This window comes from Brachycentrus maculatus, unplaced genomic scaffold, assembly GCF_059751285.1.
Source record: "Brachycentrus maculatus isolate JH-2025_06_01 unplaced genomic scaffold, ASM5975128v1 h1tg000105l, whole genome shotgun sequence".
Lineage (NCBI taxonomy): Eukaryota > Metazoa > Arthropoda > Insecta > Trichoptera > Brachycentridae > Brachycentrus > Brachycentrus maculatus.
The window spans coordinates 1,033,035-1,060,866 of NW_028280859.1; the positions used below are offsets into that span (position 1 = coordinate 1,033,035).

The 27,832-nt window shown below is 33.6% G+C and overlaps 1 protein-coding gene across 1 annotated transcript in view; it reads left to right on the forward strand.

Moving 5' to 3' along the window:
- Positions 1 to 8,166: 8,166 nt before the first annotated feature.
- LOC148310118 (uncharacterized) overlaps positions 8,167 to 27,832 on the forward strand; it is a 56,329-nt gene continuing 36,663 nt past the window's right edge. The window contains exon 1 of the mRNA XM_088258928.1: positions 8,167 to 10,185. Coding sequence (XP_088115054.1) covers positions 8,981 to 10,185 — 1,205 coding nt within the window. The 5' untranslated portion in view covers positions 8,167 to 8,980. The remainder of the gene's footprint in view (positions 10,186 to 27,832) is intronic.

A 27,832-nucleotide genomic window follows, 5' to 3' on the forward strand; every position in this document is an offset into this window, starting at 1 on the left:
TGGTGCAAAAGAGACAGATGTATACAAAGCGATAGAATACGATAGCGTTGTAGATACATGTTATATATGAATTACCAACTGCATTGCGTAAGTAATATTTATATCATATCCTACGTAAACAAGATGGCGAATGTTTTTATTCTTTTTTTTATTCTGTTGGTTCTGTAAAATAATTTAAAAAATACCGAAATTACGTTTTGTTTGAAAAATAAATTGTTTCCAAATATGGTGCCTACTTTTTATACGAACCCGATTCAACTTTTCATACGACATACTGTGGAGTGTGTGCAGAGGTTTGATTTAACGGGACACTAGTATTATGCTGAAAATTTACACAACCCGTTTGTAAATATATATTTCGACAACGGGACCATGTTCTCAAGAAAATCTTTTTTCTTTAAAACATATTTTGATACAAAAATAAATATTAGTTTTTGGTGTATCAATAATATAGATATCGACAAAAAACCCTTATATTATGTAAAAACCCTAATAAGATAAAATATAATAGAAATAAAAACATCACATATTTGTATATTAAAAGCATTTTTAACTTTGTGGTATGGTAATATAACAATCTCCTTATCATTCATCGTTCACTTTGTATAATACCACTTTAAAAAACACTACTTCATTTTAATCTACATTTGACCTAATGATGGAAATGATTATTCTGAAACCGTTAATCGCGAAGCTGTGTGTTTTTTTTTAAGTTTTAAAATGGTTTTACACAAAGTGAATGATGAATGATAAGGATAGTGTTAAAAATATCACATGCCACTGAATGATTCGGTTCTCCACGTCTGACCATTTATTGGGTCAGGGCATATTAAATTTATTATTTACGCTTGACATCTAGTTTAAAATTAAATGGCCAGAGTTGTATGAGGTTGTTAATAAAAATATATGTTATATAAATAGGAACTGTTTAAATGATCAACAAAGCATTAATTGGACAAATTGGCAAACGATAAATCGTGGGTGGGAGGAAAGGGAGAAAGGTGTTGGTAAAAAATAAAAGCTGATTTTTTTAAAAGCAAGGACTCTTATACGAGTATCTAATTTCTCTTGGCGGCCCTGTGTACTCGTAAGTTTTAATGATACTAATAACAATTATTAATGAAGTTCATTTTGATATTTGCTTAATATATGTATGTAATAATAATTAGCCTCAAGGCGCTTACTAGTGCAAAGTGTGATACAAAACAGTTGTTGAAAAATTCATTTGTTTAAAAAAAACTTTATAATTTTTAATGAATTTAAAACTTAATATGTTGGCATCTCAACATAGACGTAGAAAGATACGGAAGTCTGGGTATTTACAAGGGTTATGACTAGTAACGTTGATTGGCTAGTGATCACTTTACGTAACGTTGGCTGGTTAGTGATCACTTTACATCCGTGTAACATTCACCATTCTACCCATGATTGACGACCACACTACTGAATCTTTTGGAACTCCTACATATATTATAAATCTCACGACGTTTTACGTTTAAGTTCATCCATTTATGGAGCCATCTATGGTTGGTTTGAGAAAGCTATTATTTAGCCGAGACCCCTGTATTTAGATGTGTGCAAGATCCTAGTCGGATTATTTAACATACTGGAAGACACGTGAAAACATGATTTAAAATTTTTATACAGCTTATAATTTAACCAAATTATTATTTTTTATTTTATTTATCATTGTATTATTTTGTTTATTTTATTATTATTGTCAAAATGTAAAAATAACTCCAAATTTTAAAAACCCAGATTTGTGAAAAAGGATTTGACACCCAAAAATGTTCTGTTAAAAATAAATATATTGTAATTGATAAATGTATTGTGTTAATGTAGACAATTATGTAATTAATATTCCAGTTACAATATAAAAGTTAAATGTATTAGAACATATCGCTCACTCCTTTCAAGAACGTCATAAATCAAAAAACTAGATTTTTCAGGAGAACGTTTTTAAAGATCATAAATATAATACAATTTATTTAAAATATATATCAAGCCACTTATTGAAGTTTTTGATGTACAACAGATCTTTTTAGGTAAAACCTTAAGGTTTTTTCTCCATTTGAAAAATATTTAATATATTTAAAAAAAAAAATTAAACAATACTTTTCTTCAAAATGCAAAAACAACATTTTCTGCCCTGTAGCGGGTAAATATTAAGTAAAAAATATGCCTCTTTTGCTGGGATATAGTACATTTTCTGAGCATTCCGAAAACATGCACAACTGAAAATTGTCGATTTTTGATTTATGACGTTCTTGAAAGGAGTGAGCGATATTATACATACATAAATCCAATATTTACGTACTTAAGTAAGCAGTAAAAACTATTTAATACAATAGTTTTGTTATGTCGTTCAGTAATAACAGTCGTTTTAGAGGTACGCGGAATAACGTTTACACTTGTAGCGCCTTAGTCATAGCAATAGGCATAGCATAACGTATTTTATTGCAAATTACCGTGGGAGATATAATCGGAATCTACCATCTATCATTCTACAGTCGAAATGAATGAAATTAACACATTATTCAAAGTTTTATCGTTTCCAGAGATCTGCATAAAGGAACCAACATAACATATTTTTTAAGAGAAATATTTGTGTTTTTACTATTTACAAAAATACTTCAATTTCATAATATTTCTGTGAGAAATAGGTATCAAAATGTGGTAGATTGGGTTCGAACCGAGAAACTCTGACTCAAGAGTCCGCGACACTAACCACGGGACCACAACCCGATACATAACCAAATAGTAAAGTTTCTGAAATCTTCCTACATTTTAAACATTGTTCATACGCATCAACACATATTTTTGTAACCAATATAAGTAACACAGTTATTGAGTTGTATACTTACTATAAAAGTAAGATATTGTATTTTACGTACCTCTAGACACCAACCATCTTTTGATCCCAAGGGACTACGTAAGTCTGACTGACTTGACATTGGGTGGCGTCAGTGATAACCTAATATTTTTACTGTATTATATAAATTCACCATTTTGCCCATTATCACACATATCCCCTATTGTTCAAGTTCCGTGATATATATTAACATATATTATTTATATTTATATATATTTAAAAAAAAAATATATATATATATATATATATATATATATATATATATATATATATATATATATATATATATATATATATATATATATATATATATATATATATATATATATATATATATATATATATATATATATATATATATATATATATATATATATATATATATATATATATATATATATATATATATATATATAAATATATTGTAAATATATACATATATGTATACTATAAAATATTGTCAATAATCTTCTTCAACCCCTTATCCGCACCCCAATGGTGCATAGGGCATAGGGAACGCTACACCAAACGTTGTAAACATTCTTCGCCTCTTCCTCATTCATGCATCTCCTCACCCGCCGATTATTTCGAATCCTGATCTGATCACATTCAAGTATTTGACATACAATAAGTAAAATAAAATGATATATATGAAATGCTTTTTTACATAATTATGTTTAAATTGACGATACATTGATTTACATATTTTTGTCCACAGTATTTTGCTTTCATTATTTTTGAACATACATTAGCCCCTTATCTTGCGACTAGTTTTGTGCCAACATAAAACGTCGATACCATTTTACCTTTTTAAACACTTTTTTAGAAGAAATAACTAAGTGCCCAATGCACCATTGGGTGTAATAAAGGAAGAAGAACCTAACCTACCTTCCTGTATAAGGTTTCTCATCTCAGCTTGCATCTGTCGCGTTTTGTTTTTTTGTAAAGTACCTACGCACGCCACGCGCCAATATTTTTTACCAAAGTGGCAGGTGTTGGCTTATTATGTATTTGTTTATCCGTCCTCCTGTCTTGTAGGGCTTTACCGAGATCATATCGCTCACTCCTTTCAAGAACGTCATAAATCAAAAAAACTTGATTTTTCAGTAGAACGTTTTTAAAGTTTCAAAATATAATACAATGTATTAAAAATAAATATCAAGCCTTTTATTTAACTTTTTACTGTGCAACAGATCTTTTTTGGTAAAACCTGAAGGTTTTTTCTCCATTTGAAAAATATTTAGTTTATTTAAAAAAATAATTAAACAATACCTTTTCTTCAAAATGCAAAAACAACACTTTCTGCCCTGTAGCGGGTAAATATTAAGTTAAAAATATGCTTCTTTTGCTGGGATAAAGTACATTTTCTGGGAATTCCGAAAACATGCACAACTGAAAATTGGCGATTTTTGATTTATGACGTTCTTGAAAGGAGTGAGCGATATGTGATATGATACGGTAAAATTTCGTCTGCTGCAACCTTTATTTTAGTGACAAATATTTATTTTTTGATCACAGATGCAATAGATGTAACTTTATTTAGATTTGGAAAATATTTTCCAGATAAAAAATAGGGTTTTGTAAATGGCACTTGACATGTTTCCAAGAATTTTTTTTCTAAAATGCATTACTGACGTTAATTTGTTAATTTTTGGAATGAATAACTTACCTTTTTTTCGATTCCTGATCAATATTCGAACATTGATAGCCATCAAGCAAGTAATTGTGACACTATTCGGCTATCCAAACTTAAAAGACAGTAAGGGACATTTTTTTCTAGTACGTTTTTTTTGCATTTTTGGACTAAGTAGAATCTACAATACTTAGTCCAAAAATGCAAAAAAAAACGCACTACATAAAAATGTCCCTTACTGTGTTTTGAGTTTGGACAGCCGTATTGTTAAAACAAAAATTAAGGTTAAAACGTTTTTTTACGATTTATGTATCAACAAGCCATTTTGGCTGTCTAAAGGTCTATTCAAATGTAAAGTGACATAAATCTCGAATCAAAAATGAAAAGTAAATACACCTAAGACAATTCATGAAATATTACACAGGTAAGACGGATATAAATTATCGTTGAAAATTGTGACCTTTATTTTTGACACATGGGTCTTCAATCAATCAATCAAACCCTTATCCGCAATCCAATGGTGCCTAGGGCACTGCATCATATAAACGAAGTGTTATCTTGATCGTTAACACATGAAGGAAAGGTGATCGGCCCTCCGCTTCAGGTACCAGTCCAGGGTAATATTGAATAAATAGAGTGACAAAATAACTTTTATTTGTTCCCTCCTATGGAAATCGAACCCGGGACCTTCAAAACGGTAAACCGAGCGTGATGACCAAAACACTTCGGAGGCGGATGGGTCTTCAGTGTCAGTAATTTACTAGAGAATATAACGATTTTTACTGGATTAGGGTAGTATACGGGGGATAGGCACTAATCTGTTTTTTTATTATTTTATTACTATACAATTTTCGATACAATATAAAATATTAACTGTATGCACCTTATGCTCGTACTCGTATTCATTCTACGAGTAATTCAATGGGTTATAAATCATGGTAAGTGAATAAGACATATTCCCGTTATAATCTAACAGGTCGAATCTATTTATTTATAACGCAATTCATAATATAGACGAGAATATTATTCAACTATTCGCATTCGTTTCCCACAGCGCGAAAAAGACCATTATCGATGTGTAACGGATGACCACATACAGTGGTCGTTCCTTTTCACATTACAGTAGAACTTCCATTATCCTGAATTGTGGATGAATGTAGTGCGGAAGGAGAAATGAAAAAAAAATCGAAAAAATCATAATTGACAAATATATTCAGTATTAATGATTTTTCTCAGTCTCGCTCTTCGCTCTTAGTCTGGATTTACAAACAGCTCCAATGTTAAATTTAAAATGTTAAGTAAAAAATATTTGTAAAAAAAAACTAGGCATTTACAGGGCTTTGGACCTCTGTAGGATTTGGACCTCGCATTGGCTAGTTTAAGTGATCAATTTATACGCTGTGAAAACAGGTTATAAGTCTTAAATATTCTAACTCTTCCATATTTTTCATCATATGAATAATATTAATAATAGTAATGGCGCAAATCTAGAATTTGTGAAGAAAAATAATTACACACTCGAAATATACAAAATATTCGCTGTTCGCATTCAGTTGGCTAGCTGTTAATTTGTTATTTTATTAGTTTTGTGCAAAAGAGAGTGCACAAGAATAGAAGGCATTACAATATGGAGGTAATAAATGCAATTAAAGTCACATTTATGGTTTTTTTTATCTGATGTTACCAGTTTGAATACACCCTGCCTGAGTAGGTACTATGTTATACTGCCCTTATATAGATCGCTCAGGTATTATTTCATATAAACTAATAAATGGTTAGTCAGTTAGTTTAGTTTTCTTAAACACACACACACACACACACACACACACACGAACGCACGCACGCACGCACGCACGCACGCACGCACGCACGCACGCACGCGCATGCACGCGCACGCACGCGCACGCACACACACACACACACATATATGGTATATGTACATCTTTTAAATGTTAACTTAGTCTTTTCGGATTCAAATTTATAATTTTTATATTCTATTTTATTATTGACTTTCATTGTAAGTGCTTTGTGCACTTACATTGAAAAAAAAAAAAAACACAAAAAAATTTTCTTCTACCCCTATTCGCACTCAAAAATTAGCTCAGGGTGCTACTTGGTAGAGCAGGAATACAAGGTAGGAATTGGACATTAGTCCAATAAGCTATTAAGCTTGGCAAGAATTTCGTGACTGACCCCTCTAGATTATCCCTCCTGTTCCCAACACAGATTATAATAAAACATTTTTTTAAGTTAAAAGAAACAAATATTCTCTTAAAGATCTACGAACCTTGTACATAATAAGCAATGTAAATATAAATGTAATTCCTATCTAAAAAAAATTTAAAAAAAATAGCTAAGGCACTGGAGTTCCATAAGCGCAATCTTTTAATTAATGCGGATTAAAAATTATGTTACATTTGTAACACGATTAGTGTAGCCTAAAAAACGTTTTTAGTCCGCCTCCGTGGTATAATGGTCAGCGTGTTTAGCTACCGTGCTGGAGGTCACAGGTTCGATTCCCATGGAGGGTGAGAATAAATATTATCGAATTTACTCTCTAATATTTATTTAATATTACTCTGGACTGGTCCCTGAAGCGCAGGAGTGATCACCTTGCCTTCATATAATTAACGATCAAGATAACATTTCGTCAATACGATGAAGTGCCCTATGCACCATTGGGTGCAGATAAGGGTTAGAGAGAGAGAAAAAAAAAACGTTTCTGAACTGTGAAAAGATGGACATAGTACTCGTAGTACATACCACAGTATGTCAATTTATATATTTTTTACGAGGTCAAGGGATCTTGCATCCCTTATGTAACTGCGACCATATTAGGTCTATTGTACCTCTCTCTGTATCACAGCTCACTCTCAAGATATACATAAGTCATGTAGCTTACGACCTGTCTTGGTGGTAAGAGCTTCACCTTCTCGGAGTCCAGTAGAGGTCCTCCAAGGATGTGACTTCGTTTGCGAGCGAGTGCGTCACAATTATAGAGAATGTGGATTGGTGTTTCGCTATCCTCCATACAAAATCTGCATACTGGGGAGTCATGTAGTCCAATTTATGTTATGCAACATTTTTTAAAACACTGTTTAGATAGATGTACCGTAAGACGTCGCTTTGCATACTCGTATAAGAGGTTTACTTCAAAGTGTTCTTTTCCCGTTTTCCATGCCCTTAACCGTTTTGGATATAATTTGAGTATTTCTAAAAATGATAAAGTAAATACATGTATCTTGAAAATGTTTATCTCGCTTGAAGAAATGCAGGTTGAGCAGAGTAGATTCCCTTCGATACTCGGGATAAGTGCACTCCGGATCTAGTAAATCGAATTGATTCGAAACAACCTGCATTAAAAGGTAGTTATCTGATCGCTGCAGATTGCAGATCAGTGCGGAGCGGTGTGTCGGGGGTCCAGTGTCCAGCGGCACTGCCCGCCCCGGGCACTTCACATATTATTAAACTACACCAACTCCGTCCATCTATCCATCTACCCGACTCTACCCGACTCGCTGCTTCTCTCCGTCCGCTCTCGGGAGTAAAAGGGGGACGGAGCGAACAAACGACTCTTTTTTACCTTGCAACTTGTTTCCCAACGCACTACCTGCTCAGAAATGTGGATGGATACATCGCCCATTGCTCCATTGCGGACCGACTAGTCGGCGGCCGCCCGCCAAAGCGAACGGATATTCGTGCTGTCGGTTCGCGCCTTTTTTTAGGCGTTCACGTTCGAGTTTTGAAAAAAGGCGCGCGTGTTAGGCTGTTACGTTTGCATAAAGTAGGTACCTCAAAACTAACGAATTCATAGCAGCACGGGGATACATTCCGCAAAAAACGAAGCCGGCAAACTTTTTGCGCGTGCAAAATTCTTCAAGAAGTGCAGTGAATGTGCCGTGTTAAAAGCCGATTTAAATCGTTAAAGTTGACGATGTTTTAGTAGTAACACGATAATGTGAATGTGTTTATTCTATGTAAACGGATGTTATTACAAATATTGGCGCCCCTACGAATTCGATCGAATTGATTACACCGAGCCCAGATACGATAGTGGATAATTCGTTTACATTCTCGCGAAGTTATACAGTTGCGGAGAAGGTACGAAAGCGGATAAATACTATTTAGGTCAGCAGAAAAATAACCGTTGCATTCCTCGCGATATGGAATAACTTTACGGAGGATGTAATGGGATTTGCGGAATCAAAGTGTCGGAGAATGGTGGAAACCTCATCCAGGGCCCCCGGGGGATGGGGACCGGGGGGGCTGTAGGGCGCGGGGGGGAGGGCCCTCCCGGACCAGCTTCCAGGCTGTGGAAACCGGAATACATTTTCCGAGAAGCGGTAATATCATTATTACCCCTTAAGGATCCTACGAACATTCTATTCGCGTAACCATAATCGAGCGATTACACTGACATTTCTCTCCATTCTGATCGATCGAGAAGAACGATGTACATGTAGGGGGTGCGCGTGATGTTGAAGCACATACTGACTACTACCCCTGGAAACGGGTCTCTGTCTAACGGTCGAGCCATGGCGGGAGTAGCGGGGGCGAGCACCGGCAGCGTGGGCAACCGGCCCGACAGCGCCGGAGAACGCCCCGAGAGAGAAATCCAACCCAAGAATGACGACAAGTCGAGAGAATTCTCCAAAACGGACTCTAGAGACGGCGCGAGCGCCAGGCTGGAAGGGAGGAACGATTCCTCGACGAGAGAACTGGGCAGCGGAAGAGGAGACGGACTGGGTCTGAGAACCGACGCGAGAGGAGATCTCAGGGAACGAAACGAAAGGGAGCACCTGTACAGAGACACTTCGCTGTCCGGTCGACTGGATTATTCGACGAGAGAAGCTCACAGCGGCGATATATCACCCAGAGAGATACCGAGCAAACCGCCCGATTCGAGAAACGAGCTTTCATCGAGAAATGTGCTAATCAATAGGATAGAATACCACTCCAGAGAGCCCCCTACGAACCTTTCCGGAAGAGACTATCGCGGAGATTACAGAGGAGACCTCACTCCGAGAGAGCACGCTAATAAAATGGAGCAATACGGCCACCACAGGTATCAGAACACCGGAGTCAATAGATCTCGCGATCCGAATCACAGTCAGCTGAGCGTCAACGCGGTGCAGCGTCTTCCGCAACATCAACCGTTAAATATTTCGACTTTAAACTCTTCGAAGCATTCGCTCGGCGGGACATCGAGTAGCGCCAGTCCTGGCGGGAGGGGACACAAGTACCCTAACGGCGGACTCAACATATCGCGGGTGACGACAGGTGGTCGCGGCGTCGGAGGGGTCGGAGGCTTCTCCACCCTCACACCTGCCAGCCTGGTTCCCGCCAACGTGTCGAGGTTCATGAACCGATCCAAGGAAGTCGGCATCAAAGAGATGCTGACCTCGTTAGGGCTACTGTGCCTAGTAAGTCTTCTACTAGCTCTGCTGTCCTTGATCTTCCTGCTGAAAATATCGCCCGTGACCTCGACAGACATCAGAGAACTCTTGCGCGCGGAGCAGCTATCAGTGATCAGTGCCGAAGAGTATGTTGTCGTTTACGAAGTTACGTTAGCCTTGTGCGCTCTGACCCTTTCCCTGAACTTGTGCTGCCTTTTGGTTTGTGCAATACAATTCTTGTTCGCCGTGAAGTTGGTGAATTCACCGAACGGAGGAGGCGGCAGGTGCGTGAACAAATTCCGTTAAATTTATACTTAATAGGGGGTTTGGAAATATTAAGGAATATATACACTCCCATTTACTATAATTCATTCGGGCACATATTGTCATACTTACAAATGGTTACATGTCTTAGCAGTTCTTTTCTACATATGTATGTCGAATAGCAATCGCGTATTGTAATCTATCAATACCCACTATTCTCATTTCGACTTCATTGTTTGTTGTAAGTTAACGTGACGTCTCATTGTCATTGTCAGACAGAGCAATAAAACAAAAAAAGTAAAATATTATGTCATTGTGTTAAGTTGGGACAGACGAAGACAGCATCAGCCAATTTGATTTGTCGATCGTAAACGCTTTGATTAAAACGGTTGACCAATATATTTTCGGTTAACAGAATGAAATGATAATACGAACACTCTTTGTACAATAATTTGGTAAAGAAGGGATTTGTAATGACGGAGAAATTTTACCTTTTTTGAGTTTAATCGTAAAACAACAGTTATAATTAATAGTCGTAATTATGATGATTATATCTTATAGGTAAGTAATTTTAACTGGATTGCGTGGAACTTGGTTTGTTAATTAACTTTTTCGTAAGTTCTTCCCGTTATAACATTAATTTGTGTCAGAATCAACCATCTAAAATACTAAAATTAATAATTATGATTCCTTCGCCTGTAAACGTTACATATTTTATATTATAACTGGGTTTTATCACTATAAAATAATTATAGCCTATGAAAATAATTTATATGTGTTCATTTTTTTCAGTTACAAACTCTACTCACAGCTTTTCAATTACTACATGTAGGTATCTACATTCCTACATACTTAATAGTCTATAAAAACTAAAAATATTACTAATATTACAGGAAACTGCACTACATAATGTTAAAAGCGATTTAATATCTACTTATACGTTAATTATCGTATGTTCTTTTAAAATAAATAAATCACAAACTTTGTTTTTAGCCATTTATATTTTTGGCATTATTTTTTCCAACCGGTTTCGACAAGCACCTTGTCTTCTTACGAGATGGATACGTACTAATTAATCACTGAAGAATACAATGTACTTGTTGAAAACGGTTAGAAAAATAGTACCAAAATATAAATGAATAAAAACAAAGTTAGTATTTTATTTGTTTTATAAATTTTATTAAATATGTCATTAAGTATCAGCAAAAAACAATCAAGATATTATGTTTTTGGTTACTAGACTTGAAAAATCATGTCATAGTTGAGATATTCTAGTGGGAAGGTCAAATAATAAATTTATAATTCATGATATATTATGACGTAATCATATGTTACACATTATAATAGCCTTCATATTAAGATTGACAGATGTTTGCGAAACAAAATGACAAAATTTGTTTTTCTAATAACCACTGTTCAGATGTCTTGGCGCTTGTATGGCGTTTAATTTCCGAGTAGAAGAACTCAAGTCTTAATTAATGAAACGTAAAGAACGCATATTTTTAAAGTGGTAACATTAAATTACAAACCTTTTTTATCGTGGATTATTTTTGTCGGGTTCGTTGTTCGATCATTAAATATTATCGTATTATATTTAAATCAAAATTATATTTTTATATTTTATATGTGTAAGTTTGAATGCTTTCCTTCTGAAGCCTTTATTCTTTGTTGTCATCCAATTTTAAAAACGTAAATAATTATGCCAATTTTTATAAGAATATGAACAAAGCGCCCTTGAGGTGATTCTCACCAAAATGCCGTTTTATAAATTGGCCATATTTATTATTATTATTATTACCATTATAAAATGCTAAGACACAGAAAGTAGTAAATACCAGACATTAGACTATTAGATACTAGACTACTGGAAACCTGACAACTAGACACTAGACTACCAGAGCAAATAATGACGACACCAGATACATACCTACATATATTCGAATACCGGACTACTATACACCATCTACCAGACTCTAGACTACAAGACGCTCGACTATCAGACACTTGCTACTAGATACTGTCAGAAAATGGACTATTGAACACTTGAATATTAGACTACTAGTAGTCTAGTCTCACTATCTCGAGATACTCGTCTATCAGATACTAGACTACTAGACACTAGATTGCTAGACTACCATAAAATATACTAAAAGATACTAGAATATTAGACTTTTAGACACTATCTACCAGACAATAATTTATCAGATACTCGGCTACCACGACAACTATAAATTAGTTAACTATAAATTAGTACAAAACTAATACAGGGAAAAATATAAAATATAAAACAATAAACGGGTACAGTAAATAGGCATTAAAAACCATAGGTAAGAAGCGTGTTTAAAGGAAAGAAATGAGAAAATATAACCAATCAATAACACAAATATCTTTTCATAAAGTACTTTTTGGGTTCATTCATTTTGGATCCCTGACTGGGTTATATTTTATATATGTAATTAAATTTGAACCTGTTTTTTAAGTCGTGATCAAAGGAATAATAGGTTTACTTACGTGCACACTTTGTAATGTGTCTATTGCAGTAGATTCAGTATTTACCAAGCTTAGAATGCACAAAACGTACAAAGCACGAGGCAGATAAATTTTGCTTCTATTGAAACCGGTATTCTGTGTTCTTTTCCATGCGGTATACCTGCATGTACATCGATGTATTATGAGACAGATTATCCCATGACACTCCTAGGGCCTGTGTCTTCTGTACAAATCAGAACTCGTTTATGTTTATGTACAATTCAATTGTGTGAGATCAGATTCACTTCCTAGTTACTCCATTGTTAGCCGGAGTCATTCATCAGCCGTGGAGCTAGCGGTCGTTGCCGCTAACTTAGCCCAAATTAAATGGCGCCAAGATTGTATTGTTAGCCATAACATTACCGCATTTTTGAGGTAAGAATATTGCGGCCACAAAAAAGTAGGAAAATATTATACTTAAAAAATGGGTAGACTTACTGGTATGGGTAGACCTGGTATTTATCGCAGTGTTAACGATGTTTCCAGGGCTGAGATTCCATACATAAGTTATCAATTTATGGTAACTACGTAGTGGAGTTAAGTTTAACATTACTTATGGCCTTTTATCTGTAATGAATTTGGCAATTTTAAAACACTTGTCGATCAGTAGTGTCAGGAAGTTAAGGTAAGCTCGTAAACATATGAATATATGTATATTTTTTATCAATTAGAAGGAAATACTGCGAAGTTGAAAAGTTAACTTCCGTATGTAAGGTTTTAACTTCGTAATAAACATAAATAGGTTATAAATTTACTTGTATTTGGATTTTTTAAAAACTCTTTCATTTACCAGTAATTCTGTAATTCTGATAATACTGAAACTTCAGAAATAAAAGTCTACAAGCAAATTTAAAGTTATCTACATCACTTAGTTTATTAAAAAAAAGGAATAATCCGCAAAGCCTATATTAGAGGCTTGTCTGCAGGTAGGATAGTAAGAATAGGGAAGGTAAATGTGAAAAATACATCATTCTAGTACTAATTTTCGCATGTAATTCCAGTTTTTGTTTATGTACATAAATATATATATATATATTTATTTTACTATGATCTTAATATGATAAAATTTTTACTATGATATAATTAGAATACGGTGAAAAAATTCATGTTTCTAGCTACTCATACTGTAAATACGACCTTTCACTCTAACATACACAATTAATGCTTTATGTTATTATGCGTAATTGCATTACTATCCATCGTCGTATAACTAACCGCAGAGAGTGAGTGATGGATGAATAGAATTTAATGAAAAAGAATGGGAAGACAGGAGAAATACGAATAAGTTTTCTAGTTAAGATTATAAATACTAGTCATTCATTATCAGTAATACGTATTAGCCTACTAGGTCTCGAGTAAGGTTATGCATTGTTGAAAATTGACTTATGTGGGAAATTAACATCGAGATTGCATATTGAAGTGCTTATTGAAAAATGCAAAGGGTAAAGTACGTAATATTGAAATTCGTGAGAAAATTTACGGACATATATCTTGCACTTATTATATATAGCATACGTACAGCGATTTCTCTCTACTGTTATTTTTAATATCCAAAAATTAAATAATTACTTCATTATTTAATGATGTATTCTTTTACATACAAGATTTTCTCTTCAAATCGGACGTTTTATAAAACAAATTAGACTTTATATTATATTTTATAAAAAGTTTATTTTTATTTTGTAAAAGTCCCTTTTTTATGAAAATCCTTTCTTGATTACGTGGATCCTGTACCTACCTAATAACGACTAGAAATTAGATAACTATGAATTATCAATGCTTCAGTCGTTCAAGTACCTACGTAATGTGATTTTTACTATTAGTTTTAAAATATTATCAGAATTAATATTAAACCATTACCTCCTAGAGGGACGAAAAAAATCCAATAAAATCAAGATTGAGTTATTTTAAATATTTTCATAATTTCGAAAAATGACACATTAATGCCGTTGTCAACAATTAATCTTTGAACACTCGTTTACATCACATAAAACACTCAATAATAGGCCAATTCTCGAAATAGGCTTAGCGATTGATTTTCAAAATATGTATAGCAAAATTCTTTTAAACTTATCCACAACTTTCTGTTCCCATAGTCAGCTGATATTTCATTTTGCTTTGTGGCTCTCAATGTTCGATATATTGATTGAATATTTTTTGATCAAAAAATAAAAAGATTAAAAAAATGTACAAAACAATAATTAAGGTTATACGTATATTTTCAACGATTTACCATGTTACGACCTTATATTTTGACAGTTGACAAACTCTACTAAAATAAAGGTAAAGTCAAGCATAAAGTGACGTAAATCTTGAATCAAGTAATAGAAAAGCAAATACACCAGGCAAAATTGTTATTTGATAATAGTGTAGCCGTTAATTTTCTTCTATTTATTATCCCTTTTCAGATTTTTGACTAACACACGATGAAAAAATTACATTTTATTCTCTCAATATATCCAACATTGACAGCAACAAAACTGACAGGATGAGGTTTGTTTTCAAAGAATTTCGTTATGTTAAAAATCAGTCATTAAATACCATTCAAGAATACGGGAAATATAATTATACATTCATATCTCTGAAACAAACTTCGTTAAAGCCGTTCTTAGTTCTTATTATTCTATGAATTAAAACAAAACGGTAATGAAACAATCTAAAATTAAAACCAACCAGTTAAATAAATACCATTTAACGCCAAAAAGAAAAACGGTATAAAAAAGGAAAATTATAATTGAAAAAAGCAAAAATTACCGTGACACAAGTATAACTACGGTATCAACTAAACGAGAATTGCGCCGATATCTTTTATAATAATCGGGGATAAAGAAATCTCTGCTGATTGAGAAATTTATGCTTTGATTGGGCGAATGGCACGCCAACTTGCATTTTATTTTCACTTTTACAGTTTTTAATAGCACTTTCTTACACGTACATCACGCAAAATATTCAAGATAATTAATAATCGTCATCTTATCGGTGCATTTTTGTATTCATTATCTTTTAGTTAATTGCCACGCCATATTAAAAAAAAGACATTTAGCAGTTTTTAAAGAAATGCAGTTATTTTTGCACAAAAATACAGCTTACTAATCAAATATTCACGTTCGCTGCAATGAGATGAATAGTAATTGTGCTTTTCTCTCGTTTTATCATCTCAGCCTACTTTTACTTTTACGTTAGTCGTTGCTGCTATTCTTCATTTCCTATATCCTATTTCTTCTCTTCCTAATACTTCCCAATAGTGTGGTTGTCAATCATGGGTAGAATGGTGAATGTTGCATGTGTGTAAAGTGATCAATTTACTAGCCTATGACAGATCATAAGCTCTGTAAATACCCAAACTTCTTGATCTTTGCAATATAAGACTAATGGACCTTACAATACAGTATCTACTCAATGAATTAGGGCCACCCATTATTTTTTTGAATACTCTGAAATCTTTTGGATTATTACATTTATTTTACATAAATACTTTAAGTTTTTTATTGACATCTAATATCATGTATATTACCTTCAATAATATGTAAAATATACCTGGATTATTTAAGCGTTTACAAAATTTTAAACCCTTTTTCTGAGAAAGGTCCCTAATTAGCACAGGTAGACAGATAGTTGAAAGTTCAAAAAAAAGCCCTATCTCATTTATTAGTGAAGTTTCTTGAGTTCTGATTGTTGTTTTGTTCAGAGAGGTTATATAGTTATCGTGTCTTGTGAAAAAAACTTAATATTTAATTTTAGTTCATAAAGTATAATTTTTTTTTGTAAACACAAGTGTTTTTTTTGAAAAGGACAAAATGGGAAAAAGTAAAGACATTTCTGAGGAAAAAAAGTCTAGTGTTATAGTGCTACTGAAATTAGGAATACTATCTAATAGAGAAATTTCAAAAAAAGAAAACGTTTCTCGTCAAACAGTGGACAAAATTTCAAAATCAATAAAAAATCAGTCACCCGCCACCAGCAATCAGCGAAAGAACTGTCGTAAGATTAGAAAAACAACACCGAGGACTGATCAAAAAATCGTTCAAAGTGCCTTAGAAAACCGAAGTGCATCAGCAAAAACATTAAAAATAAAATTGGAAGAAGAGGGTATAAATATATCGGTATCAACACTGAGGCGACGTCTTTACGAAGTAAATCTGAAATGCAGGCGCCCTGTAAAAGTACCAAAATTGACACCACGAATGAAAGCGGATCGATTAAAATGGGCCAAGCTACATCGAAATTACTCGGTAGATGATTGGAAAAAGGTATTTATTTAAATTGAATTTTCAACATATCATTTTAGTCAATAAACTTATATATTTGAATTAAACTTAAATTTTCATTATTTTTCAGGTCATCTTTAGTGATGAGTGCCGGTTAGAAGCCGTGACAGAGAGCCGTCGATTCGTCAGGAGAACACCAATGGAACGTTACAATGAGGCCTGTGTGGTTAAAGTTATCAAACACCCCCCTGCAACAATGATATGGTCATGTATTATTAACAATTTACCTGGGCCGTTGTTTTTCGTGGAAGGAACAATGAACCAAAATTCCTATAAGCAGGTCCTCGAACGAATTTTATTGCCCTTCTACCATACACTCGACCCAACAGAAGGTCCATACACCTTCATGCAGGATGGGGCACCTTGCCACCGGGCTAAATCAATAATAAAAATTTTGTCTAACAAAAATCTGCCTTTGCTCCCCTGGCCTGGAAATTCTCCGGACCTTAATCCTATAGAAAACGTATGGAGCATGTTAAAAAATAAGGTATACTCATTCCCAAATCCGACAGTAGACTGTCTAAAAAAAAAAATTCAAAAAATTAGGTCAGAAGACGAAGAAATAAAAAACACGATAAAACAGTGCATTTTAAGTATGCCAAAAAGAATTGAGGCAGTTATTTCTGCCAAAGGTGGAAATAATAAATACTAACTATATTTATATGAAAATATATGCATAATTTAAGCGTAATAAAGTGTTCTTGTGTAAATAAAATTCAATGTTGTTTTATTCAAGGTTTTCTCTGAGTTATTCCTGTTTGAATTGAGAAATTGCGCGAAATTCTGCGTGGCCCTAATTCATTGAGTAGATACTGTATATCATTCATATATCGCTCACTGCTTTCATCAACGTCATATATCAAAAAACTTGATTTTTCAGATCGTTTTTAAAGTTTAAAAATATAATAAAATATATTAAAAATAAATATCAAGCCACTAATTGAAAAATATTTAGTATATTTAAAAAAATTAATTAAACAATACCTTTTCTTCAAAATTCAAAAACAACACTTTCTGCCCTGTAGAGGGTAAATATTATGTTAAAAATATGCCGCTTTTGCTGGGATATAGTATATTTTCTGGGCATTCCGAAATGCACAACTGAAAATTGACGATTTTTGATATATGAGCGATATCTATATATCTAGCCCAGGAGTGACGCGAATACACAGATTGTGACCTTATCTTTATATTGTTCACAAAGTATAAGGATCGCGGGAATATAATCTCTCTTCAGGACGCCGGAAGCGCATAGTTCGTTGAAAATGCTGGCACGATTTGATCTGAAGGTTCACGGTTCATTCCCGTCGCGCGTGCCGGACACTAACCAGTAATCGCCTCTTTTCATCATAATACTTAAAATGAGCTATGCTGCATTTTCCTGCACCCAATTTATATTTTGTAAGAGGAAATATCGCTTCTTTGCTGCTTGTCATAAGAGTGTTACTAATATTTTTGACATCTCAACAGATGAAGAAGAATATGGAAGTCTGGGAAAATATTCAGTATTTTACACGAATAAATATGACTATTTCCATATTACAAAAATAATGTTTGGAAAGGGAAGAGTGTTAATGAAATGGACAGTTATAACCCCAAATCTTTTTTGACATCTCAATATAACATAGATGAAGATAAATATGGATGTCTGGGTATTTACAGGGCTTATGACCTGTCATAGGTTGGTTAAGTGATCACTTTATATGTATGCACGTATAACATTCACAATTCTACCCATGATTGACAACCACACTGTTCAAATTTTGGAAGTCATACATATATGTTCAATCTCGTGACGATCCATGATTTAGTTTACAACAGCCATCTATAATTAGATTTAGAAAGTTTTCACTTAGCAGAGACTCTTTTAATTGTATATAAAATCCGAACACGGATTATATTACATACTGGGAAACGCCTGAACACCTGATTTTTTTATACAGCTTATATTATACTTTCACTAGTTAATTTTATTCACAACATTTTGAGTGTGTCCAAATACTGTGTTCATAGTTGGTGTGTTCATAAATCTGGGTTTTTAAACCGAAATTTGTGAACAAGTATTTGACTAACTAACAAACTAACCATCACGTCGCTTTCCCGTAGGGGTAGGCACAGAGAATAGAACGCCACACCACTCTGTCTTTGCAAACATTCTTCGCATTTTCCACATTCATGCATCTCCTCACACATACCCGCCGATTATTTCGACTCCTAACCTGACCGCTTTCAAGTATTCGACATACCTGATCCTGATAAGTTTTACTCGGTGTTCCTCTGCTCCTTTTTCCAACTACATTCACCTCATAAATTGGTTTTACAGTTCTTTCTTCACTCATACGTTTGACATATCCAAACCATCTCAACACACCTCTCTTAATTGTATCGCTAATGCTTATCTCAGCTTTGCATTCCTTCCTTATTTCACCATTCGAACATATATACAAAGTATTTGGATACACTCAAAATGTCGTGTTATTAAAAACCTGAGTTGGTGCAAATCGCTAGATGAATGTGGTCAACTTCGCTCAGAGTCGTCAGCAATTATCGTCGTCGGGATGCCAATAATTGAAGTTTTCTTCTTGGAAGTTTTTATAACCGGCAAGAATATAACATGCGATCCGCGCTGCACTGCATACAATCAGCCACTGCGGGCGAAATAATGAAAATAACGATATGACATTTCCACGAATACTATATACTTCACTTAATCATTCAAGAAACTGCACTACGAGTACTTATACTTACTAATACTACGGCAGGGATGGCAAACCTATGGCATGCGTGCCATAGGTGGCACGCAAGACGATTTTGCATGGCACGCGAATGAAGACAAAAAAAGTGATTAAGTATATAAAATAATAAAAAAGTTTTAGAAAAAGTATAAAAAACATATTTAAATAGCTGTGTTTATTTTTTTCGTTCATCAATAGTTTCGCAAACGACGGAAACGAAGGATAAGACGATATGTATGCATAAATAAATAGATATGCTTGTATATATACTATCAAAAGCTACTAGCAATGAACCCGATATAAAAAATGGCATCTAGCATCCAATAACAAAAATCTCCCCAGTAATTTTTTATTACGTCTATTTTTTATTTATTTCTTTGATTTTGCCATTTTTAAATACTTAATAATTGTTTTCGATGTATTAATGCTTTGTTTATTTTAAAAATCTGAAGTTAAACAAACATTTGATGCATTTTTATTTCCATGGCATGTGGCACGCGACATATGTCGCGTGCCACATGCCATGGCATAATAATATTATGCCATGGCATGTGCTCTACATAATATTATGTTGAAAAAAAAACGGCCCTCGGCTCTAAAAGGTTCGCCATCTATGTACAAGGGTATCACAGATCATCTTTCAAAATTACATGTTGTGTAGGTATGTAGGTTTAGCTGGATACATACCATAGGTAATTATAAAAAATAATAAAAAAACGGCCCAATAATTAAATTTCTGACTACAAAACCGATTAGATGTGTGGATCTAACTCTTGTATTTACATAGCTCAAAACAGGATGAACGTAATTTGTAACACATAAAAATTCCTTAGAAAAAATCTCAGGCAAAATTCAACTCAATAAAAAAATATACTAATTACAGAAAAAAATCATCGTGCGAACAATTTTAACATATTGAGTAAAATGATTTACATATTAAAATAATAAACACATGTTGTAACGAGAATATAACGAAAGACCATATAGAAATATATCCGTTTAAAATCATAATTTTCCTAGTAAATTACCGTCGTTCTGTACTCCATGTGCTTAAAATCAATTTCAATTTTAAAACGAATTTCCCAAAGAAAGTATGTAGTAATCTGAATAAATTGAAAATATTTGTATAAGACCACTATTTGAGTTTATTATTGTAAACACAACTAGTTTCGAGAACTGCAGATATTCCCATCAACAGGTGAAAAAACAAACTCATATTCACAATATTAAACTGAATAAGTGTTTACATTATATTTAATTACAATTATTTTTACGTTTTAACATCATGTGATTTCACAAAGTTATAGCCAAATCAATAAATAATTTCATAATTGAACTCCATAATTTCTGCATCTTTCCTTTTTTAATACAGAATAAATAGAGAGTAATTCCCAAACCCACTTATTGTCGTTAGAAATGTCGTAAGTTTAACGATATCAGACTGCGTTTACATCGATTTTAAGCACACGAGATACATTACGATATTAATTTACCAGGAAAAATCATAGTGAATTGGGTGAGGGTAAGATATAGGGGTGAAGATTGACCTAAATATTATTTTATATACATTTTTATTACAAGGTGAATTATTAATAGGATTAATGGTATCAGAGTGATAATAATCGAATACTTTAGTTACTGTATGAACCAGTGCAAGAATTCTTATATGTAGGACTTACAAATATCGCTCACTCCTTTCAACAACGTCATATTTAAAAAAAGCTTGATTTTTCAAGAGATTGTTTTTAAAGTTTAAAAATATAATAAAATGTATTCAAAATAAATGTCAAGCCACTTATTGAACTTTTTACTGTGCAACAGATCTTTTAAGGTAAAACCTGAATGTTTTTTGTCCATTTGAAAAATATTTAGTGTTTTCAAAAAAATAATTAAACAATACCTTTTTTTTTAAATGCAAAAACAACACTTTCTGCCCTGTAGCAGGTAAATATTAAGCTAAATATTATATATGCCGCTTTTGCTTGGATATAGTGCATTTTCTGGGACATTCCGAAAACATGCACAACTGAAAATTGACGATTTTTGATATATGACGTTGCTGAAGGAAGGGAGTGAGCGATATAATAATTTAGTAAATATTTAAAATATATTGTTTTTGAATCTTGCGGCATACTGTTATTTTTCATATTTATTTGTCATTCTTTTTTTTAAACATTCTTGCCATTGCTTCATCACGACTCAAAAATTGTGATGATTTTGCACATTGCTTGCTTTTGGCATCTCATTACGAAAGCAATGTAAAATTCTTCACAATATTTCTACACATTTAACACTTGACGGACGTCTGCCAATTTGCACAAACGGACGTGTCGAGGCAAAGCGGTACTTAACAGTACTACGGCTTGAAGAGCGCGCCTTGAACTCCAGTCACCATAGTTTTATTTTGCAACATATCGAACAAGATGCCATAACTCTTCTACATAATAATCAGTGGTTAACTTGCATCACAGCTCCCATTTCATTACGCCAGTTCCGTCCAAACTCGAATAACAGCTTTGGACAACACTGTTAGAATCAATAATATCCATCTCTTTTAGTCGGGGCTCTAATTCGAGACGGAAGACTTGTAGAATCATCAACTACTTCCTCAGATGTCGCGAAGGTAGCCAGTCTCTCGTTCGCATACGTAGGTACCTAGTGCCAACAAGTATCTCTAAAATTAATATCGTCCAAATGTCATGTAGTGTCGCAGAAATGTACCCAGAGATGATGGTTTCAGTGTTCGCGCTCTCTATTAAAAACTGTTCGTATTCAATGTGGTACGAGTATAAAAGGATTGATACCTTAATGATACATTTGGTCAAAATTTACGACAGCTATTTTAATTTATTCAATATATTTTTAATAGCAGAACACAGTTACTTACTATATTTTTTTGTAATTTACTTTCCAGTGTACGAAATGTCGAAAAAATAAAAAATTTCGATGTAGGCATAAAATACACATACAAAACCTCTAGGTGTTTTATTACAATTGTAAAAAAACAGAGATGTAATGATAATTGACGTCATTTATAAATTTTCAATTTGAGTTTGTTTTTAGTGTTACTTTTAATTTATTTCAAAAATGATTTAACAGCACATCTTGTATTTCTCTGTTGAAACAATTTGCGATCTCGTGACATTTGTGGCTTACATTTGGGTTATCTACACTACGCATTATCTTTCCATAATAATTGACGTCCTGATTAATTTACATTAATATTTGCAGATATTATTATTATTTCAATCATTATTGTAACATATATAGATTTAATTAGTGAGTCGATATCTAGCTAAATCGCTTCATCACACAGAATAAGTAAATAATATTGAATCACATCATAATTCAGCTTTTAATATAAATTAGTTTTTTTTAATTACCTAACTTCCAAGTGACTCTGAAATCTAACTACGGCTTATGCAACACTGCTTATCATAACCCTACTTAGACTTCAACTTTTCATGTTTTATAGCCTATGCCTACTCGTGAGTGAATTTACTCTTTTTGTTAATACTTATAATTCTATGTAATTCATGAGTGAAAATTCTAGGCACAAAAACACTCGCTTATATATAAATTATTTTATAAAATTGTTCCTTTCATAGTGCGCTTAGTGCTAGAATGCCAGGATATCATAATACGTTAGGATAAAGAACCGAAAGGAATATTTCAACATCTGTCTGTCGTCTGACAGCAAGCGAAATAGGTTCAGTTTGCTAGTGAGGTGCCGAATGAAATGTGTACGTCTATGAATACTCGGATATTACTGGATAGTCTCGTGTGTCCGGATGCCGCGAGATCCCGTGGACCGTTACTTGCCGTGACCGTGGCTCGAGAGGAAGAAGCGGAGATGCTAGCTCGCTGGACGGGGAAATAATACAGGTTAGGTGAGTTTACAGGCGCTGGGTGCTCCGAGCTCCGAGCTCTGTACTCTGCGCTCTCCACGGACGAGTGACATTCTTCACGCATATGAAAGACTCAAAATCGGACACGTTTCAGCGAGGGCGACCTCACTGTACAATCTGTCAACACGTCGCTATCTAAACTTTAGATTAAAGAAACTAGAGTGACATTATAAACACGTTAGTTATTATTGGTGTGTTATTAATTAACATTATCAAAATGATTTTGAAGACTTTTGGGTGTTGCGTCCTGATATGTGCTCGATTTTTTTCTTTCCCAGCCTTCGTTAATTAGCAAACTTGATTTTCTTTAAACCCAGGTAACATTAGACGTACGTAATTGTTTTTTTTTTAAACATTGTTTTTATATTGAAAAAATAAGTTTTTCTTTGAAATAAATATATAATTTTGCAAAGGAAAGAGTTATCGAAAGGTTAAGGAGTCATAAAAAAAATTAGAAAAATATTTTTTCTTTATTTATTCTAAAAAAAACAAAAATATCCAATAAACATTCCTTAAAAAAATGGGGCAAAAAAACAATGAATTCTGTGTTTGAGAATATCCCCGTAAAAACCTAGAGTGGCATTATAAACACATTAGTTATTATTGATCAAAATGATTTTGAAGACTTTTCGGCGTTATGAGTCCTGATGTATACTAGTATACGCGAGTTTTTCTTTAATCTTTTTTTTTTACCTAAAAACTACCTAGCTAACTAACCATCACGCCACTTTTCCGCAGGGGTAGATCATATATCTAGGAGTTGTAAAATTTGAGTAGTGTGGTTATCAATCATGGGTAGAATGGTGAATGTTGCACTTGTGTAAAGTGATCACTTAACCAGCCTATGACAAGCAGTATCGTGCACAGATAATTAATTAGGGAAGGCAGTAGAGGTAGGTAGTAAGGTAAGCTGGTACTACTTAGTAAGGTACTAAGTAGTACCACGCGGGTATGTAAGGATAGACACTGTTTTTCCGCCTATATGGAATGCACGCCCCTGATGACAGGCCATAAGCCCTGTAAACACCCAGACTTCTATATTATTCTTCATCCATGTTGAGATGTCAAAAAAGGTGTTTATTTAACATTACACTAAAGCACAGTACTGGCCACCTTGCTTTCATGTATTTTAATTAACGATCAAAATAACACCTTCTCCATCTGATGTAGTCGCCCTGTGCATCGTTTAGTGCGTATAAAAAATTAAATATTGTCAAATAAGCTAAAACGTTGGGTCCCCAAATTCTTCTTATCATCCTCCATAATGAAACAAGGTGTTGGCAGTTAGCAGTTAGGAATGCCGCACGATAATGCATGATTCGGGCACGAATATGAGTTTATTTACCTTGGAACCGTCCGAACTACCACCGAACGCGACCAGAGCGGAACGAGAACTGTTATGAACTGTGTTGTAATAAATTAGCATATTAGATTAGAGTGAATCTTCGGATTAATACTATAAAATATGAGCGCTTTGTTGTAAAAACTGAATAAATTACTCTCAAAATAATGTACCAGTATGTATTTTAATTTTTTACGCCACGGCTGTTTTACATATTATACAATAACCAACCGTAATTCTCATTTCAAATTTGAAATTGGGCACAAAAGATGAAACTAGAGTTCATTCAAAAGGAAATCAACATCTTATGCTCACAGAACGCGCGAGTTTCCCGAATTTGATTTTAGAATTATAAAAACTGCACCCCACACACGTTGTATTTTTTTTAATACGAAATTTTCCGAATTCGGAATCCATTAACATAATAAAATGTTGTTTGTCAATAAGCAATTTTGCAAATTAAATTATTGATTTATGGGATTTTTATAACGGGGGCATTTAAGGGTATATTCTCAAATATACAATTCAGTACGCGACCGGCTGCGCGAGATTCACCTGTGTTGTCCACGGATTTTTAATTAAAATTACATATACATTATATATAATTTGATTTTTCTGAAAATACTTTTTTTATAATTTACTATAACTCCCTGCCTTTCAATAACTGTTTTCTTTTTAAACCCATATACATATTAATTTCGAAGAAAAACGAAGTTTTTTGTGTATATAAACGGCGTTTCAAGAAAAAAATCAAAACGTCAACGTCGTTACCTGGATTCAAAGAAAATTAAGTTGCGGGCTATCGATTATCCCGGCTAAGGAATTACAAAGAATTTAAAAATACATTTTATGTAGTATGTTAAATTCGACATTCCTTTCATGTGAATATCGCCAATTCCGAATTAGGAATCCGAAAATTCTGGATTTGCAAAATTGACTTTTGCAGCAAGGTTCAACCCTTTTGTTGCCGACCAACATGTGTGGGAAATATTTATTTAAAAAAACTTCGTGTACAGTTTTATGGACCTGCTACTAATACGAACGATCATGTGGATTACGTAATAGTAATAAGCTGCTTAGAAAATAACGATAACAATATTGGTAACCGATTCATTAAGCTTGAAACCTGTTTAGATTAGTTACGAGAATACTGATATCGACGGAATAGGATAAATTACAAATAATGTTACATTATATATTTTTTTACTAACTAACTAACTAACTAACTAACTAACTAACCATCACGCCGCTTCCCCGCAGGGGTAGGCAGAGAGAATCGAACGCCACACCACTCTGTCTTTGCAAACATTCTTTGCCTCTTCTACATTCATGCATCTCCTCATACATACCCGACGATTATTACGACTCCTGACCCGGCCGCTTTCAAGTATTTGACATACCTAATTGTGCCAAGTTTTCCACGGTCGTCCTCTGCTTCTTTTTCCAACTACATACATTCGCCTCATAAATTTGTTTTTATTTGTTCAAAAATTTTTTTACTGTTACTTTTATCATATATTATTATGAAATACGTAGTTATTCTCGCTCTCACGATAAAAGGCAAATTCAACATGTTAGGAATTATAGTGTTTATTAAAAAATATAAAATGGGCTCAGGTCCAAGACGTTAAAACGACTTCATATTAAATTATTTATGTTTTCATATTCAATTTAGAATTCGATATAGTATAAAAAAGGGAACATATATTAAAATATATCTATGTGTTGCTTTTTGAAAAACGTACAGACGACCGAGGAAAACTTGGCACAATCAGGTATGTCAAATACTTGAAAGCGGCCGGATCAGGAGTCGTAATAATCGTCGGGTATGTATGAGGAGATGCATGAATGTAGAAGAGGCAAATAATGTTTGCAAAGACAGAGTGGTGTGGCGTTCGATTCTCTCTGCCTACCCCTGCGGGGAAGCGGCGTGATGGTTAGTTAGTTAGTTACAGTTTAGGTACTATTTTTGTCTTATTTTTATTAAACTGTAAAGTTTTACATTTAAATAAATGTAATTTTATATCACCTGGGTATTGTTTATTTATATTATACCCTGTACTAGTACCTAAAGTTCTGGCTCATACTATTATTTCGGAAAACATAGTGTTTTTAAATATCAAAGGGTTTCCGTGAAGGGAAAAAAACACACACATATACACAAAAAAACATACATTAAAAATGTTAGTCTTAGAATTTCCTTTAGCGTTTTAACAACTTCTATTTTAAATTTTACAGCTCCGTTTATCACATCAAAAGCGTAAAAAATACAACAAGCGTAAAAAAGTTTAATGACTTTGTTTTTTTAGTGCAATAAAAATCAGTTTAGGCGTTGAAACTGGTCGAGTGTTCTTAACTATTTTGGAAATAGTTTCACAATAAACCATTTTTAAATACAAGTATTTTCTTGGATCTTTAACTTTGTTTCTTATATTTCTCATCTTCCTAACTTTTAGAAAAAAACAGTAAATAAAGTGTAGTGAAATAACAGCTTTAGGTTGGTGATTAGTTATTTAATGTCACTTTTTTTGTCCGCCTCCGTAGTGTAATGGTCAGCACGCTCGGCTACCGTTCTGGAGGTCCCGGGTTCGATTCCCAAGGGGGGTAAAATAAAAATAAGTGATTTTTTTACTGTAATATTTATTCAATATTACCCTGGACTAGTACCTGAAGCGGAAGGCTGATCACCTTTCCTTCATGTGTAAACGATCAAGATAACACTGCGTGTATATGACGCAGTGCCCTATGCACCATTGGGTGCGGATAAGGTTTTTTTTATTTATTTATTTTTTAAATAAAAAACTCACTCGAAAGTAACTTGAAATTAACCAGCCGTACAGCCATATCCGCCTCCGCAGTGTAATGGTCAGCACGCTCGGCTACCG